General features: G+C 54.7%; 1 protein-coding gene across 1 annotated transcript in view; it reads left to right on the top strand.

The window, feature by feature from the left end:
* Nucleotides 1–8718: 8718 nt before the first annotated feature.
* NOTCH3 (notch receptor 3) overlaps nucleotides 8719–17525 on the top strand; it is a 37802-nt gene continuing 28995 nt past the window's right edge. The window contains exons 1-8 of the mRNA XM_040240987.1: nucleotides 8719–8854; nucleotides 11450–11528; nucleotides 14902–15044; nucleotides 15124–15462; nucleotides 15550–15672; nucleotides 15750–15983; nucleotides 16881–17036; nucleotides 17127–17312. Coding sequence (XP_040096921.1) covers nucleotides 8734–8854; nucleotides 11450–11528; nucleotides 14902–15044; nucleotides 15124–15462; nucleotides 15550–15672; nucleotides 15750–15983; nucleotides 16881–17036; nucleotides 17127–17312 — 1381 coding nt within the window. The 5' untranslated portion in view covers nucleotides 8719–8733. The remainder of the gene's footprint in view (nucleotides 8855–11449; nucleotides 11529–14901; nucleotides 15045–15123; nucleotides 15463–15549; nucleotides 15673–15749; nucleotides 15984–16880; nucleotides 17037–17126; nucleotides 17313–17525) is intronic.

The raw sequence follows: 17525 nt of genomic DNA, 5'->3' as shown, positions 1-17525 counted from the left end.
GCTCAAACCAGTCCATCCTAAAGGAAATCAACCCTGAATATTCATTGGAAGGACTAATGCTGAAGCTGAAGCTCCATTACTTAGGCCACCTGATGCAAAGAGCCAACTCATTGGAAAAGACCCTGATGCTGGGAAAGATTGAAAGCAGGAGAAGAGGGTGACAGAGGATGAGATGGTTGGATGGCATCACCGACTCAATGAGTTTGAGCAAACTCCAGGAGATGGTGAAAGACAGGGAAGCCTGGCGTGCTGCAGTCCATGGGGTTGCAGAGTCGGACACGACTGAGCAACTGCACATAACATAAATATATTTATTCATTTATTTTTTTGGCCTCACTGCAACACGTGGGATCTTAGTTCCCTGACCAGGGATGGAATCTGCACCCCCTGTAGAGGAAGCACAGTGTTTTTACCACTGGACCTCCAGGGAAGTACCTAAATATTTTTATTTATTTATTTATTTGGCTGGTCTTAGTTTTGGTACATAGGATCTTTGATCTTCATTGTGGCATGCAAACTCTTTAGCTGTGGCGTGTGGGATCTATTAATAGTTCCCTGATCAGGGATGGAATCCAGGCCCCCTGCATTGCGAGCTTGGGGTGTTAGCCACTGGACCACAAGAGAAGTCCCATGTCTTAGTTCTAATGTTCCCTTGTCAGCAATGCCCATCTCAATCCCCTACACTGAAATATCTTCATCTCTCATGTCCCATTCTAGGGTTCTTATTTGTTTGCCTCCTTGTTTCTTATCTGTCTCCCCTATCAGGGCAGGAACCTGCTCGGTCTTCATCACCTCTACCTGTAGTAGGGTCAGGCACGAAGTAGTTGCTCAGTGTGTGTTTGTCAAATGACTGAATGAAGGTGAGGAGAGCTGGAGGGCTAGAGTGAGCTGTCAGGTGAAAGGAGTCTCCCAAGTTGGAGGAAGGTGTTCCAGGCAGTGGGTACAGCCAATGTGAAAACTGGAAAGGCTGAGGGCTTCCCTGGTGGCTCCGCGGTAAAGAATCCACCAGCTAATGCAACAGAGATGGGTTCAATCCCTGGTCCCAAAAGATCTCATGTGCCACTGTGCACCACAACTGCAGAGCCTGTGCTCTAGAGCCCGGGAGCCACGACTGCTAAGCACATGGGCCACAACAGCTGAAGCCGAGTGCCCTAGAGCGCGTGCTCCGCAACAAGAGAGGCCACTGCAGTGAGAAGCCGGCGCGCTGCAGCTAGAGAAAAGCCTGCACGACAGCCGAGGCCCCAGCACACAGCCAGAGAAAGCTGGGATGGCTGGGAAATGGGGAAGGGAAACTGGTGAGGAAGATGTCGCTCTGGGCAACGGGAAGCCATGAAGGGTGTGAATGTGAGAGGGCTCCAGGGAGGCAGTGGTCAGGATTGCTGGCTGGGTCTGCAGCCCACAACCCCTGGCGTCCATCCCTTCCCCCCGTTGCCCAGGCCCCATAACCCAGCGGCCCTCACTCCTGCTGGCTCTTGTTGCGCCCCCATAGCCTGGGTGTAAGGGCCCAGCCCCAGTTTTCATGTGCAGAGGACAGGACTGTGGTCCCAAGAGGATAAGCGAAGGGCACATTCTCAGGTTCCCGGTCAGCGGGCCTGGGCCCAGCAGCTGTGTCTTGGCCTGGCCCCAGGTCCTGCATCCCTGGGGACTGAGCTCATTGAGGAGAAATGCAGTCCCTGGCCAAGGCAACCAGCAGGGGCAAGGGAGACGGCTCAAACCCACCCCTACCCCCACCATGTTGGGAACTGGGTGTCTGCCTGCTGCAAAGTCGTGGGAATAATTGCTCTGACTGTCCTAACCCCCAGGGATCTGGACACCTTGGGCTATTCCTGCCACTGTGACTGGAGGGCAGCAGAAAGCCAGAGCAGGGACCCTCACTTTCTGCCTTGCCGAGTTGGTGTCCTCAGAAGTTGGGGGCTTCAGAAAGGGACTGACAGGGCTCCTTGCAATGCAGGGGACGCTGGTTCGATCCATGGTCCGGAAAGATCCCACGTGCCGCGGGGCAGCTAAGCTTGTGCACCACGACGACTGAGCCTGAGCTCTAGAGTCCATGAGCCGCACTTACTGAGCCTGTGTGTTGAAACTACTGAAGCCCGCACACTGTAAAGCCCATGTCCACAGCGAGAGACGCGACCACAATGAGAAGCCTGAGCACCGCAACTAGAGAAAGCCTGCACGCAGCAATGAAGACCCAGCGCGGCCAAAAAGAAAGTAAATAAATAACTGGAGGGGATAAAAGAGACGGATGCACAGCAGGCGCTCTGTAAACCTATCTTCTTTTTGTCCTCACTCCCCTTGTGCTATACTCAGCCTGTGTTTTCATCATTACTGCTTCCTCTCTGTCTCTGTCTGCCACAGACCAGGGGCCATTGGGTCAACAGAGCAGGAGACTTTGGACTTCCTGCCTAGCAAAATGTGTGTCCAGGTTCTTGGTTGCTCCTTGTGATGGGGAGCTCAGCACCCATTAGGGCATCTATTGCAGCAGAAAATCCTTTTTCAGAGGGGTCAGGAGAGGCACTTAGCCCCACTCCTGAAGTCTCTACCTTTGTCCCCTGGGCCACTTGACCCTTTTCAGGACCCCCAGATCCCTAGAAGTTACTGAGGAGAGTAGTCTGGGCCCCCAGTGGTGGCTCCTTTGGACTGAGCATGCCAACTCCTTCAGCCAGTTCCCTCGCATGTTGCCCCCTCAGTGCCCACCTCATGCTGTGTGATGTCTGGCCACTAGTGAGCCCCCATTGTAGAAGAGGGGAGAAAGAGCAGGCTACAGACACCCCCAGCCCCTTGTGGACAAGGCCAAGTGGTAGGGTGAGAGGGTGCTAGGAGAGCCAGGGGTGGGGAGCAGAGAGGACTTCCTGGAGCTGAAATTTTGAAGAATAGGAATTTACCAGGTACAGGAATGGAGGTGGATAGGCACGCTAGGAGGGGCCAGCGCGCACAAAGCCATGGCATGTGCAGGAAATAGTACAGCATTCCCTATAGCTAGAAGGAAATGCATTTTAAAAATTTTATTTATTTATGTACTTTGGCTACACCGTGCAGCTCGTAGGATCTCAGTTTCCTAACCAGGGACTGAACCCAGGGCCGCAGAACTGAAAGCCTGGAATCCTTAGCCCTAGGCCACCAGGGAACTCCCCGGAAATACATTTATTTATCTTTATTTTTGGCTGTGCTGGGCTTCATCACTGTGCACTGGCTTCCTCTGGTTGCGGCAAGCAGGGACTACTCTTCATCATGATGCACAGACTTCTTGTGGTGGTGGCTGCTCTTGTTGCAGAGCACGGGCTCGAGAGCCAGCGGGCTTTGGTAGTTGCGGCACATGGGCTCAGTTGCCCTGTGGCATGTAGCATCTTCCGGGACCAGAGATCAAACCGGTGTACCCCGAATTGCAAGGCAGATTCTTAACCACTGGACCACCAGGGAAGCCCCAGGAAATGCATTTTTAAAAAGAACACATCTGCTATGAGTTCCTGCTTGGGGAGGAAGCAAAAGCGTCCTTCTAAGGATGTCCCAGGCAGAAAGAAGAACCTGAGCAAAGGCTGTGAGAGTGTAGAGCCTGCTGGGTGACTCAGTGTGACAATGAAGGGAACAGGAGGGGCTGGGGAGTGTCTGAAGTCTCTGAAAGCAGGGCTGAGGGGCTTGGATTTCCTCCTGGGGTGATGGGTATGAGAAAGACTTAAGCTGCGCCTTCCCCCATCCCCATAGGCCTGTTGACTCAGCACACTCACAGTGAGTCAGCTGTGCCCCTTCTGATTATGCAACTTTTGTCTTTTTCTCTGCCCAGTCCCCACCCCAACCCACACCCCACCCCTCCCTCTCATTCCATGTGGCCTGGAGTTACTGGGTTCAAATCTTAGCTCTTCCTCTAGAAAGCCTCCAGCAAATCATCATAAGATGGGCAGAGACCCACCCCTATGAGGGTTGACCCCGGAAGATGGGTTAATAGCTCCCTTCCCAGATGGAGGTTGCACTCATAAGTTGAGAGGCTGGGACACCCTCAGTTCCTGTCCCCTGGCACTTGCCTCTCTGCCACACTCAGCAGGGCTGGGGATCATCTCCTGTGTTGGACCCTAGTCAATTGTTCAACTTTCACCCTTGGCTTTTCACTCTTCTTTCTCTCTAATGGTACTGCCTCTACCACCTCTTCCTCTTCCAGTGTTTTAATGCCATCCAAGGGGACTTCCACGGTGGTACAGTGGATAGGAATCCACCTGCCAAGGCAGGGGACACACAGTCGATCCCTGGTCTGGGAAAATTCCACATGCCATGGAGCAACTAAGCCCAAGAGCTGCAACTACTGAGCCCACGTGCTGCAATTACTGAAGCTCATGCACCTAGACCCCATGCTCTGCAACAAGAGAAGCCACCACAAGGAGAAGCCCGCGCACCGCAGCGAAGAGTAGCCGCCACTCGCTGCAACTAGAGAAAGCCTTCACGCAGCAATGAAAACTCAATGCAACCAAAAATAAACAATTATAAAAATCATCCCAGGTAAACAGAGGAATGGATCAGTACAATGTGGTATAGCCATTCAATGGGATGTTGTGCCTGCATGCTAAGTTGCATCAGTCGTGTCCAACTCTTTGCAACCCTTTGGACCGTAGCCCACCAGGCTCCTCTGTCCATAGGACTCTCCAGGCAAGAATACTGGAGTGGGTTGCCATTCCCTTCTCCAGGGGATCTTCCCAACCCAGGGATGGAACCTGCATCTCTTATATCTCCAATGGGATGTTCAGTTCAGTTGCTCAGTCGTGTCTGACTCTTTGCAACTATTTGCGACCCCATGAATCGCAGCACACCAGGCCTCCCTGTCCATCACCAACTCCCGGAGTTCACTCAGACTCACGTCCATCGAGTCCGTGATGCCATCCAGCCATCTCATCCTCTGTCGTCCCCTTCTCCTCCTGCCCCCAATCCCTCCCAGCATCAATGAGTCAACTCTTTGCATGAGGTGGCCAAAGTACTGGAGTTTCAGCTTTAGCATCATTCCTTCCAAAGAAATCCCAGGGCTGATCTCCTTCAGAATGGACTGGTTGGATCTCCTTGCAGTCCAAGGGACTCTCAAGAGTCTTCTCCAACACCACAGTTCAAAAGCATCAATTCTTCGGCGCTCAGCCTTCTTCACAGTCCAACTCTCACATCCATACGTGACCACTGGAAAAACCATAGCCTTGACTAGATGGACCTTTGTTGGCAAAGTAATGTCTCTGCTTTTGAATATGCGATCTAGGTTGGTCATAACTTTCCTTCCAAGGAGTAAGCGTCTTTTAATTTCAATGGGATGTTACTCAGCCATAAAAAGGAATGAAGAACTGAGATATGCTACAAAATGGATGAACCTCCAAAGCATTATACCCAGTGAAAAAAGTCAGAAATGAAAGACCGCATGTTGTATGAGTCCATAGCTGTGAAACACTCAGAACAAGGTAAATCCATGGAGACAGAAACACATTAATGGCTGCCAGGGACAGATGAGGAGTGACTGCTGATGGGGATAACATTTTCTTTAGGGTTGATGAAAATGTGATGAGACTAGGTAGAGCTGGTGGTTGCACTAATGCCACTGGACTGTACACTTTATTTTTTTTTTTTTTTTTTTAATTTATTTATTTATTTTTAATTTTTACTTTACAATTCTGTATTGGTTTTGGCATAGATTGACATGAATCCACCACAGGTGTACATGCGTTCCCAAACATGAACCCCCCTCCCACCCCCCTCCCCACAACATCTCTCTGGGTCATCCCCGCGCATACACTTTAAAATGGTAAGTAATTTTATGTAAAGAAATTTTATCTCAATTAAAAAAATCATCAGAGGCAATCACCAATAAATGCCCCAAACAGTGGTAATAGTTTGACAGGCATCAGGATAGTCACACAGTCTCAATATATCTCCCCACATGATATTGATATTTACTCATTACAAGAGGGGATGGGAAGAGAATGGTACATTTACAGTAGAGAAACTGGACCAGCTTCATTCAAGTGATCAAAATCTAACAAGACCAGTGTTGGGGACTCATATCAGGTGCCTCCTGATACAACCCATGGAAGAGTACCAGCATCACTTCTTTGGCAGTTCTTGCCAAAGATACAGAGCCTGAACCTGGTCACGAGGAAACCGCAGCCCAGTTCACTAAGGGATGTTCTGTGAAACAAATGACCTTGCCTATCCAAAAATATCAACATCATGACAGACAAAGAAAGGCTAAGGAACTGATACAGATTAAAGGACATGAAGAAACATAACAATTAAATGCAACACATGGTCAGAGATTAGATCCTGGACCAGCAAAGAAACATGCTATAGGGGATATAACTGGGGAGACCAAAAACTGTCCGTATGGTGAAAACTGTCGTGTGTTTGTATAAGAGAATGCCCTCGATCTTAGGAAACATACAGTGATGATGTGGGGAGCAAAGGAACATCATAGCCACATCTTGCTTTCAAATATGTGTGCGTGCTAAGTCGCTTCAGTCGTGTCCGACTCTTTGTGACCCCATGGACTGTAGCCCACCAGGCTCCTCTGTCCATGGGATTCTCCAGGCAAGAATACTGGAGTGGGTTGTTATGCCCTTGTCCAGGGGATCTTCCTGACCCAGGGATGGAAACTGCCTCTCTTGTCTCCTGCACTGGCAGGTGGGTTTTTTACCACCCATCTGGGAAGCTCTACTCTCAAATACATATATTATATAATATATTACATATTATAGATGATTAAAAATTATATATAATTTCTTCAAAACTGTGGTTTTTCCAGTAGTCATGTACAGATGTGAGAGTTGGACCATAAAGAAGGCTGAGCACTGAAGAACTGATGCTTTCAAATTGGGGTGCTAGAGAGGATTCTTGAGAGTCTCTTGGACAGCAAGGAGATCAAACCAGTCAATCCTAAAGGAAATCAACCCTGAATATTCATTGGAAGGGGATGCTGGGATGCTGAAGCTCCAATACTTTGGCCACCTGATGGGAAGAGCCAACTCTTTTTCAATACTTTGGAAAAGACCCTGATGCTGGGAAAGACTGAAGTTTGCAAAAGGAGAAGTGAGTGACAGCGGATGAGATAGTTGGACGGCATCGCTGACTTAGTGGACATGAATTTGAGCAAATTCTGGGAGATAGTGAAGGACAGGGGAGCCTGTCATGCTGCAGTCCAGGGGGTCGCAAAGAGTCGGACATGACTTAGTGACTGAACAACAACAATAATTATAAAGTAAATTTGGCAAAGTGTAGACCGAGTCGGTGAAGCTGGATAAAGGGCCTATGGAAATTGCATTTTAAATTATTTCTAAATGAAGTTTTAAAATTGCTCAAAGATCTCTGGGGTGCCCAGGTGACTGTCTCTCACCCTGGTACCCCCGTGCTTAGCCCCAGTGCTCAGCTGCCTCATGGGTGAACCTCAGACTCCTGGGTTTCAGCACCTCACCCCCAACCGATTCCTCCTCACTACAGCCTCATCACCGTGCTAAACACCTACAGGTCGGCCTGGCCTCTTTCTTCTCCTCCTCAGGGCCAGGGTGACCCCTGACCTGCCCACTCTCCCCTCCTTCCCTACTTGACTCATCCCCTTCCTCTGTTTGCAAACCTGTCCCTCTCCTGAAATGTCTTTCTTTCAGTTCTGGGCTGAGCCCCCACTGAACCCTTCTCAGGGAAGCTCTCTCCTGGAGAGGGCAGGGGAGGTGTACTCCCAGCCGCTGAAACAATGCCAGACATAGAGTTTGAGCTTTATACCTACTTATTGAATAAATGAACGAACGAATAAGTGACCCCCTTCCCCCAAGCAGAGTTCTCGCCAGCTTCTCTTCTGTGTCCCTCCCTCTGGCCCAACCCTTAGTCCGCAGTGCTGGAGTCTGTTTTTTTCTTCCCCAGATTGGGGGCTTCTCTAGGCTGGTCTTGGGGCCTTTCCAGAGTCCCCGTTCTTGCCACAGGGACAGAGCTCACTGCATGGTGGTTGTTTTTCAGCATGAGTGATTCTGGAAAAGGCAGTTGGATGAAACTGAGCAAGACTGGCTGAGCAGCAAAGCTGTGTAGGCTATGGGGTGGGGTGGACCTTTGGATATTGAGGAGGAAGGGGTTACTTTCAGGGAGCGCTGGGAGTAAGACGGGATGTGGGTGTCTGGTAGCACACTTGAGACTCCTAGCCTGTGTCCGAGGTCCGAGGGTGCAAAAATCGCCCAAGGCTCTAGGTCTGAGAGGGCCTGAGTTTAGAGTTGTGAATATTTCAGATTTTAAGAGTCCCCCAGGAAGCTCTGCGCACGCCTCTGCATTTGTGCATCCTGGCTGTGTATTCAGGAGCCTTGTAGGACGTGCCTGGTTTCAGTTTCGGGGTGTCGGGGCGGGGGGGCGGCGGGTAGGGGAGTGTCTTGTTTGTGCCCGGCTCCGTGTGTGTCTCGGGCTCTGGATGTGTTTTGGGGAGCAGGGAGATGTTCAGGAAGTTGGGTGTGTCTGACACCGTGGGTTGGGCCCGCTGGCCAGAGTTTCCGAGAGGGTCTTCGGGTCCCAGGCTGTGTGGGTGGAGGGTGGGCAGGGACCCCAGGAGGCCGGACCGGGGGCGGGGGAGCTCTGGGCCGGCCCTGGGGCGGGGCGAGCCGCCCAGGGTTGGGGGCGGGGCGGCCCGGCCGTCTCACTTCAGCGAAGTTGGCTGCGCGGAGGCTGGCCCCGGACGCGCCCGGAGCCCAGGGAAGGAGGGAGAAGGGAGGAGAGAGGTGGGAGGAGGGAGGGTCGCGGCCGGCCACCATGGGGCCGGGGCCCCGGGGCCGCCGCCCCCGCCGCCGTCGCCCGATGTCGCCGCCGCCACCCCTGCCGTCCGTGCGGACGCTGCCCTTATTGCTGCTGCTAGCGGGGCCGGGGGCTGCAGGTGAGGGGCCGGGACCCCGAGGGCGGGATGGGGTGAGTGGGTGGGGGAAGGGGAAGGATGGAGTGCAAGGCCTCCCCGAGTATGGACTTGGTGAGGGGTGGGTGGGGGCGCGGTCCCTGGGGATCAGGGACCAGAGCGCAGGGGCAGGGAGCGCAGGAGCCGGGGGCAGGGACTCCGAATTGAGAGTGGGGGCGAGGCAGGACCCCAGAGACCGGAGGAACTGGGGCCCCGGGGGAGATGTGGGCTGGGAATGAAGGGACCGTGGAGCCCGGGACTGGGAGCTGGAGGTGAGCGGATCAAGATTAGCGGGGGAGTGGGGGGTGGCGAATAACCAAGAATCTGGGGCTCTCTCACCAACCATGCCTGTCTAGAGCCCTGGGAAGGTCACGATTGGAATCCAAGTATCCCCAGGTCGGGGACCCCTCGCATAAAGGCTCCCCCTCCCCATGCACACACCCGGGGCAGGTCTGGCAGGGCTGGGGGCCGGAGGGGGCGCGAAGTTCTCGGAGCTCTGAACTCGGAGAAAACTTCCCAGGCCGGAGCGCGGCAAGACCCGGAACCGGAGCCAGAGCTGGAGCCCTAGAGGCGCCAGCGCCCCTTCCCCCGCCCGCGGCCCCGCTCCCTCCCCTGGCTGCTTGGACCGGACGGCGTCCCGGGACCCTGTCCCCGCCTGGGGAAGGGAGGGGAGGGCAGGGGGCTCGAGCCCACGTGCTCCTCTCCCGCTCCAGCGCCCCCTCCCAGCAACCCGACCCCCTCCCCAGCGGGCCCGGGGAGCCCCCCGCCCCTCCCCCTCCCCTCTCTTCCCCTCCCCCGCCTGGGACAATGGCCGCGCCGTCTAGACACCCCCTCCCCCCCCGGCAGCCTCGCGCTTTCTTTGCCAGACAAAGCGGGGACTGCAGCGGGGCCGGACCGGGGCTGCTGGGGCGCACCCCCAGCCAAGGGAGGCCTGGCCGGCAGGGGAGGGACGCGAGCCCAGTGGCCCTGGCCCTGGGTCTCTGGACGCTGCTGTGGGGCTCAGCCCAGGGAGGGGTGGGGAGAAAACAGGCCTCCCCAGCCCAGCCCAGCCCTGGGCAGGCAGATGGGGCAGGAGTGGGCAGGAGCAGCCGCCCCAAGAGGCCAGCCGGCAGGCACACATGGCCTGTCACACACTCACAGGACACACAATCTTGGATCACACATGTGGAGATGCAGATGTGTATGTGCGTGCACACACACACATAGGGTACACCTGCACATGTGCACACCCAGCTCACACAAGACACAGACATTCATAGCTCACACGTGCTCATACAATCACACATGTTCATACATACCCTGCACCACCAGCCCAAGGCCTCACACTCACTGTCTGCACACACTCAGATGCATATAGACAGATGCAGGGACATGCCTACACCCAGCTGACACATGCAGGTATACGGGCACATCCAACCCATACCCAGACTCACCCATGCACACACGTCACACACAGACACACAGCTATACACCCAGATACATAGTTCACATACATGGACACACAACAAATTTCAGCCTACAAACATCTCTACATCCATGCAGGGCATGCAGACACACACATGGCCCACAGGGCCCACTGCTCAGCAAGGCCCATGCCTTGTGTCATGTGGCCCCCAGCGTGAGTTCACAAACACCCCTGGGCTCCTGTCTGGGTAATAGTGTCCTGGCTGCTCGTGCCTTGAAGGGGACAGGAGCCATGTTTAATGCATTCGCATGTCCAGTTTATCTCATTCTCTCTCTTTTTTAAACTCTGTCTCTGTCCTTCTTGATCTCGTCTCTGTGTCTGTCTGCTTCTAGTTTCCTTCTTTTATGTCTGTCTGTTTTTCTCATCTTCTTCCTCTCCCTTTCTTTCTCCCCTGCTTGTACACACAGGCACACATGCACAAGCGGCCCCACACCTGCTGGCTCACACAAGGCCCAACTAACTCACACCCCACCACACCCCTGACCCATCCGACAGGACAGTTAGACTGTGCCACACCGCAGAGAGACACAGTCCTTAGGGGTGAGGATGCTGAACAGGTCAGCTGTGCCAGCTGCCCCTCCTTCAACACAGATTCCGTCCCTGTAATGCCCAGTTGCTGGCTGCGCATGGCATTCATTCATGCCCTGGCATATCTCCCCAGAACTAGAAGCAGGCCTGCCCGATTGGAGTAGATGCCCAGCATCAACAGAAGGAAGACCCGGGGCCCCAGGACTCCCCACCCCTGCCCCCTCCACAACCCCGGGATCTGGGCACAAAGTCCCAGACCTCCCTTCAACCCTCGCAGCACCCCCACTTCCTGCCCCCCATTCTGGCAGCTTCTGAGCCCCCACATCTGGCACAAGTTGGCCCCTCCTCCTGCCTGCCCCTGCCTTGTGGTTCCCAGGGCCCGAGTTGGCAGTGACAGCTGCAGCCCCAACAGCTGGGGCCGGGGCGGGGGGCCGTGGGAACTGTGAATGGGGGGGCTCCCTGCACTCTCAGAGATGCCCCCAGCCTGGTGCAGCTGTTGCCCAAGGGAGCAAAGGACGGAGTCTCAATCTAGGCTGGGGTTCCTGGGTGCCTGCCTGACACCCCCACCTTCCTTCACCCCCACCCAGCCCCCCCTTGCCTGGACGGAAGCCCGTGTGCGAACGGAGGTCGCTGCACCCAGCTGCCCTCCCGGGAGGCTGCCTGCCTGTGAGTGCCTGGCTCTGAGCCATCAGTGGGCCCCGTGTGGGGAGGCGGTCTGTCTTCTCCCCCTGCCTCTGTGTTCACCATAGATGCTTCCACCACTTCCTTCAAGTGTGTGGCTTGGGCAACCTCTTGTTTCCCCTTTGAATGGAGGAGAGCTAAGAGTAGAGGCTCTGGAGTCTGCCTGGCTGGGGTTCAAATCCCATATCATGTTGCTGATGGTCTGACTTTTTAAGCCTCAGTGTCCTGGTCTGGAAAATGGGCCCACTAATGCCAACTGCACAGAATTCACTGCTGCCTGCGGTCTTGTGTAAATCCCCTGATGGACAGATAATTATTAAATCAACAGATTTTCGGGGACTAGTAACAGTGGTTTGGCAGTAGTGGGTATACCACCTACACCTTCCCACAGCTCAAGATTTAGTGGTGGGGCCACAGGAGCCCTGCTCTGCCACTTACTTTCTGTGTGACCTTGAGTGAGTCACTTCCCCTCTCTGAACTTCAGTGATCTGTAAAATATGGTCCTTCTGCCTGACTTGTGACCAAAGCCCCCCCAGAAGCAGTTGTTGGAAAGTACAAGGAAAGGCAGAGGGTTGGGAAAGCAGGGCAGGGCCTGGGAAATTGCTGAGCAGAGGCACACAGAGATCAATTAGAATTCTGGGCTCTGGGATAACCTTGAGCTAGTCCTTTGAGCTCTCTGAGCCTCATTTTTGCATCCGGAAAATGGAGCAATAACAGTTCTCTCCTTTATGGAGTTGATTGTAAAGATAAAGAGTGAAATCAGCATAGTGTCAGGCATACAGTAAGTGCTCAATAAATGGTATTTTAAAATTATTCTTAATGGTAGAGATGTGGAAAATAGGTGCCATAAGGAGAAACCTCTGAGGTTATGGGAAAATGCTTGGTTCCTTTTGTAATATCATTAATAATAGCAGGTCACCTAGTAGCCATTGGTCCAGTCATTAAATGCATCCATTTATTCAGCAACTTGTGTGTCCAGCCCAAGCTGGGTGGGTCTGGGGTGACTTCAGAGACCCTTTGAAGTTACACAGGCACTTTGACTCACCTGGATGAGGTGGGGGGAGTGTTTCAGCCTGGTAGAGCGGGTTCCTCGGGTTGGGATGGTGGGAATAGGGGGGAAAGTGTGATCTCACCTGGCGCTACTCACCTGAGAGGCGGAGTCGCGGGACCGGGCGCCTGCGCTCTGGGACCCTGCGCCTGGAAAGCTGCCGACAGGTGAATGCGCCCCCGGCTGCCCCGCCTCCCCCGACAGGTGAATCACCGGCCCGCGCGGCCGCCCGGAGCCCGGATCGCCCGGATCGGAGCGCCGGGCTTAGTCTCCAGAGCTGAGCCGTGGGAACCTCTCCCCACGCCCACCCCGCCTCCCCCATCCCCAGTCTATTTCAAAGTCCTTTCGTGGACCCCGCAGTCCGTCACCGCTCCATGGAGCCTCCAACTCTCATAGTCTCTCAAACCCTAGTCTATCTCCTAGTCATCACCTCTTCCCAGCCAGTCCCCCAAACCAAGTCCATGCTCCCCGCCACCCCCACTCTCCCGCCCCCAGCGGTCTCCGGTGAAGCCCAGGCGATTGGGCGGGGCACGGGCAGCGGAGAACCAGCCCGACCGGTCGGCAGGGGCGCGGGGCACAGAGCGTGGGAACCCGCCGGGGGCGCCGGGAGGGGGCCGAGCGGCCACGCCCTGCCTGCCGTGCGCGCGCGCGTGGTCGCGAAAGGAAGAACCCGCCGTGCTCGGCGCCCAGCGCAGCACGCCCCCTCCCGGCGCGCAGTCTTGGCGGCGGTCCTTGCCCTGCGGATTTTTGGGGAGGGGGTTTGGGAACTGGGTTCTCCCTCTGCACCCGCCCGTGCCCCAACTTGTTTCGCTGGGAGCTGGGGTGGGGGGAATCTTGTGGGTGACGCTAAGGACTGAGTCAGCTACTTAAGCTTAGCCCCAAGCGACCGGGACAGGCCAGGAGAGGGACGGGTAGCGTCGGGGGCCGGTCCAAGTCCCTCCCTCTGACCCCACTCTGGAGGTTTCTAGTCTTAAGACCAGCGCCCGTCTGTACCTTCACTCTCAAGGTGGCCTTGGTGGGTTTGGAGGGGGCTGGAGGCTGAAGGACCTTCTCCCAACAGGGGGCGCCAGCATTGGTGGCCACCTCCTCGCCGCAACGGAAGGAAGGAAGGGGTCTCTGTGCCCCCAGGAAAGGAACTGAGGCTTTGTGGAGGTCCTCCTGTCTGGCATGTGAGAGTTAGTCCGTATTGGTGAACGAGGCTGTGGGTTGGTGTCTGAGTATTTGCCAGCCCAGTGCGTCGTGTTAGTGTGTCCCTCTCGTCTGGTACATTTGGGGGTTCTGCCCGTCTGTGTGCGCCTGGGTGGTTGTCGTCTGGAACCTGAGACCTTTTGCATTTGCCGTTTCCTCTGCTCTTACCCCCACAGGCCCATGGCCCCCTCCCTCACTTTCTTTTCCCACACAGTCTTCTTTTTTTCCCTCACTTTGTCTGTGAAAACATAGTTGCCTTTCCCCCACCCCCATCCCTCTGTCCTCCTTATCCTGTGTTTTAGTTTCTTGTGGCCGTGGAACAAATGGCCACAAAATGGGTGGTTTAAAACAACAGAAATTTATTCTCGCAGTTTTGGAGGCCAGAAGTCTTCACCTTTCTCTTGTAAGGACAGTTGTCACTCAGTTTAGGGCCAACTTGGATAATCAGGATGGTCTCATCCAGACATCCGTCATTTAATTACGTCATTAATTACATTTCTTTTTCCAAATCAGGTCACAGTCACAGGTTCTTGGTCATGGACATAATTTTTCTGGGGCCACCACTCTACCCAACTGCATCCTTCATGGTCCCCATGGGCTGAACTACTCCCCACCCCCCCCGCCCCCGGCATGTTGCTTATTCACTCATTATTTGTATATCTTCTCTTTGCCAGACCTGGCTATGAACATCAAGAGGGTAGGGACCACTTTAATTGTGTTTGCTGCTGTATTCCTGGGCTTCTCAGGTAGCGCTAGTGGTAAAGAACCCACTTGCCAATACAGGAGACTTAAGAGATGTGCGGGTTCAATTTCTGGGTTGGGAAGATCCCCTGGAGGAGGGCATGGCGACCCGCTCCAGTATTCTTGCCTGGAGAATCCCATAGATGGAGGAGCCAGCCAGTCCATGGGGTTGCAAAGAGTTGGACATGATTGAAGTGACTTAGCACGCATGCTGTATTCCCATTGCTAAGAACATAGTAGGTATGCTCAGGGAAACTGTTGCATGGATGAATGTGTCTGTGTTTTTGTTTACCTGTGTGTTTCTGGTCTGTCTGGTGTGTATCTCTTATGTTCTGGGCTATTCTGCCCTGACTTTCCCCACCGAGTCGTCTCTGTCCACAGGTGCCCACCAGGCTGGGTGGGTGAACGGTGTCAGCTGGAAGACCCCTGCCATTCTGGCCCCTGTGCTGGCCGTGGTGTCTGCCAGAGCTCGGTGGTGGCGGGGACCGCCCGGTTCACCTGCCGCTGTCCCCGGGGCTTCCGAGGTAAAGGAGGGTCTGGAAGGGAGCTGAAGGCAGGCAAGGGTGTGGTTGGCCTGGGCTCACCGTTTCTGGTTCCTGGCAGGCCCCGACTGCTCCCTGCCAGACCCCTGCCTCAGCAGCCCCTGTGCCCATGGGGCCCGCTGCTCGGTGGGCTCCGATGGCCGCTACCTGTGCTCCTGCCCACCTGGCTACCAGGGCCGCAGCTGCCGGAGTGATGTAGATGAGTGCCGGATGGGTGGGCCCTGCCGCCATGGTGGCACCTGCCTCAACACGCCTGGCTCCTTCCGCTGCCAGTGCCCAGGTGGCTACACCGGGCCACTGTGTGAGAGCCCTGCGGCGCCCTGTGCTCCCTCCCCGTGCCGTAACGGGGGCACCTGTAGACAGAGCGGCGACCTCACCTATGACTGTGCCTGCCTTCCTGGTGAGGGAGCTGTACCCAGGGGGAGGCAGCGGAGGTGGGGGGACAGCCGGCCCACCTGGTAGTGACCATCCTTGTGCTCCACGCTAGGATTTGAGGGCCAGAACTGTGAAGTGAACGTGGATGACTGTCCAGGGCACCGGTGTCTAAATGGGGGGACGTGCGTGGATGGCGTCAACACCTACAACTGTCAGTGCCCTCCTGAGTGGACAGGTGAGCAGTGGGACCTGAGGGAAGCCCTTGGATGGGCGCATGCCAGGTAACTGGACTGATGCGTCTGTGTGCCATAGGCCAGTTCTGTACGGAGGACGTGGACGAGTGTCAGCTGCAGCCCAACGCGTGCCACAACGGGGGCACCTGCTTCAACACACTGGGTGGCCACAGTTGTGTGTGTGTCAATGGCTGGACGGGCGAGAGCTGCAGTCAGAATATTGATGACTGTGCCACAGCTGTGTGCTTCCACGGGGCCACTTGCCATGACCGTGTGGCCTCTTTTTACTGTGCCTGCCCCATGGGCAAAACTGGTGAGTGACTTTTTTCCCTGAAGGCAGCAGGGAGCCATTGATGGCTCTTGAGTGGGGCCAAGGATGGAGTCTGACTTGAATCAGACTTACGCTATGCTAGAAGCGTAATTAAACATATTGTTCTTAATTAATTAAGCATATGCTTAATGCTTATGCTAGAAGCTGGGTGTGGGGTGAAGGATAAGCCTGGCAGAGGCCTGGGAGGGCAGACAATCCAAGGAAGAAGTCACAGGAATGGAGAGCTAAACTGTGACTCAGAAGGAGAGGGGACTTTTGGGAGTGGCAAAGATCAGAGAAGATGTTTGGGAGGGAGACTTGGAGCAGAGGGCAGCGTATGTCAGGCAGAGGGTACTGCAGAGGCAAAGACTTAATGCTAGGACCTTCTTAGAATCATGAAAAGAGTCAATAGATTTTAAAAACAATATGTGGATGTTTCCAACTTATTTTCAAATGGTTCAGAAAAAATAAAGTTAACAATAGTTGAATCTAGGTGGTGGGTATATGAATAAACTTTTCTGTATGTTTAAATTTTAAATAAATGATTGGGGGGGGGGGAATAGCTACTAAATATGTGTGTGCATGCTAAGTTGCTTATGAACTGCAGCCCTGCCAGGCTCCTCTGTCCATGGGATTCTCCAGGAGAGAATACAGGAGTGGGTTGTCATGCCCTCCTCCAGGGGATCTTCCCAACCCAGGGATTGAACCTGCATCTCTTATGTCTCCTGCATTGGCAGGCAGATTCTTTACCACTAACGCCACTTGGGAAACCCTTTATATACACTGCTGGTTAATAAAAACAAACAAAAAAAACCAAAACACTACAGTGTTCAGGGATGTGGGACCTTTGGGCAGAGCCAGGGGATGGTCTTCCCTTGACCTCTACTTACTCTTTCCCAGGACTATTGTGTCATCTGGACGATGCTTGTGTCAGCAACCCCTGTCACGAGGATGCCATCTGTGACACTAACCCAGTGAATGGCCGGGCCATCTGCACCTGTCCACCGGGTTTCACAGGCGGAGCTTGTGACCAGGACGTGGATGAGTGTTCCATTGGTGAGGGGGCACAGTCTGAGGGTAGGGAAGGAGGGGAGAGGCTGCTCCTCAGCCACCCACACCCACACTGACTGTGACTCCACCTTGCAGGTGCCAATCCTTGTGAGCACCTGGGCCGGTGTGTGAACACACAGGGCTCATTCCTGTGCCAATGCGGCCGTGGCTACACTGGTCCGCGCTGTGAGACCGATGTCAATGAATGCCTCTCCGGTCCCTGCCGCAACCAGGCCACGTGTCTGGACCGCATAGGCCAGTTTACCTGCATCTGCATGGCAGGTGTGTGGTGGGTGTGGCTGGGGCGGGGCCTGAGGCTGGGAGGCGGGGCGAGAAAAGCCTTCAGGCAGAGGGGCCCAGAGCAGATAGAACTGGAAGGGTAAGAGACTAAAGTGGGGATGAGGTGGAGGTGGAGCCAGAGCAGAGTCTGGGGGAATGGTCGGGTGGAGTCAGTAGAACCTCAGATGGGCTGGGAGTGGAGTCTGGGCCTCAGGA

This window comes from Oryx dammah, unplaced genomic scaffold (assembly GCF_014754425.2).
Source record: "Oryx dammah isolate SB20612 unplaced genomic scaffold, SCBI_Odam_1.1 HiC_scaffold_5, whole genome shotgun sequence".
In the NCBI taxonomy this organism is placed as follows: domain Eukaryota; kingdom Metazoa; phylum Chordata; class Mammalia; order Artiodactyla; family Bovidae; genus Oryx; species Oryx dammah.
This window is presented reverse-complemented; position numbering and strand designations above follow the sequence as displayed.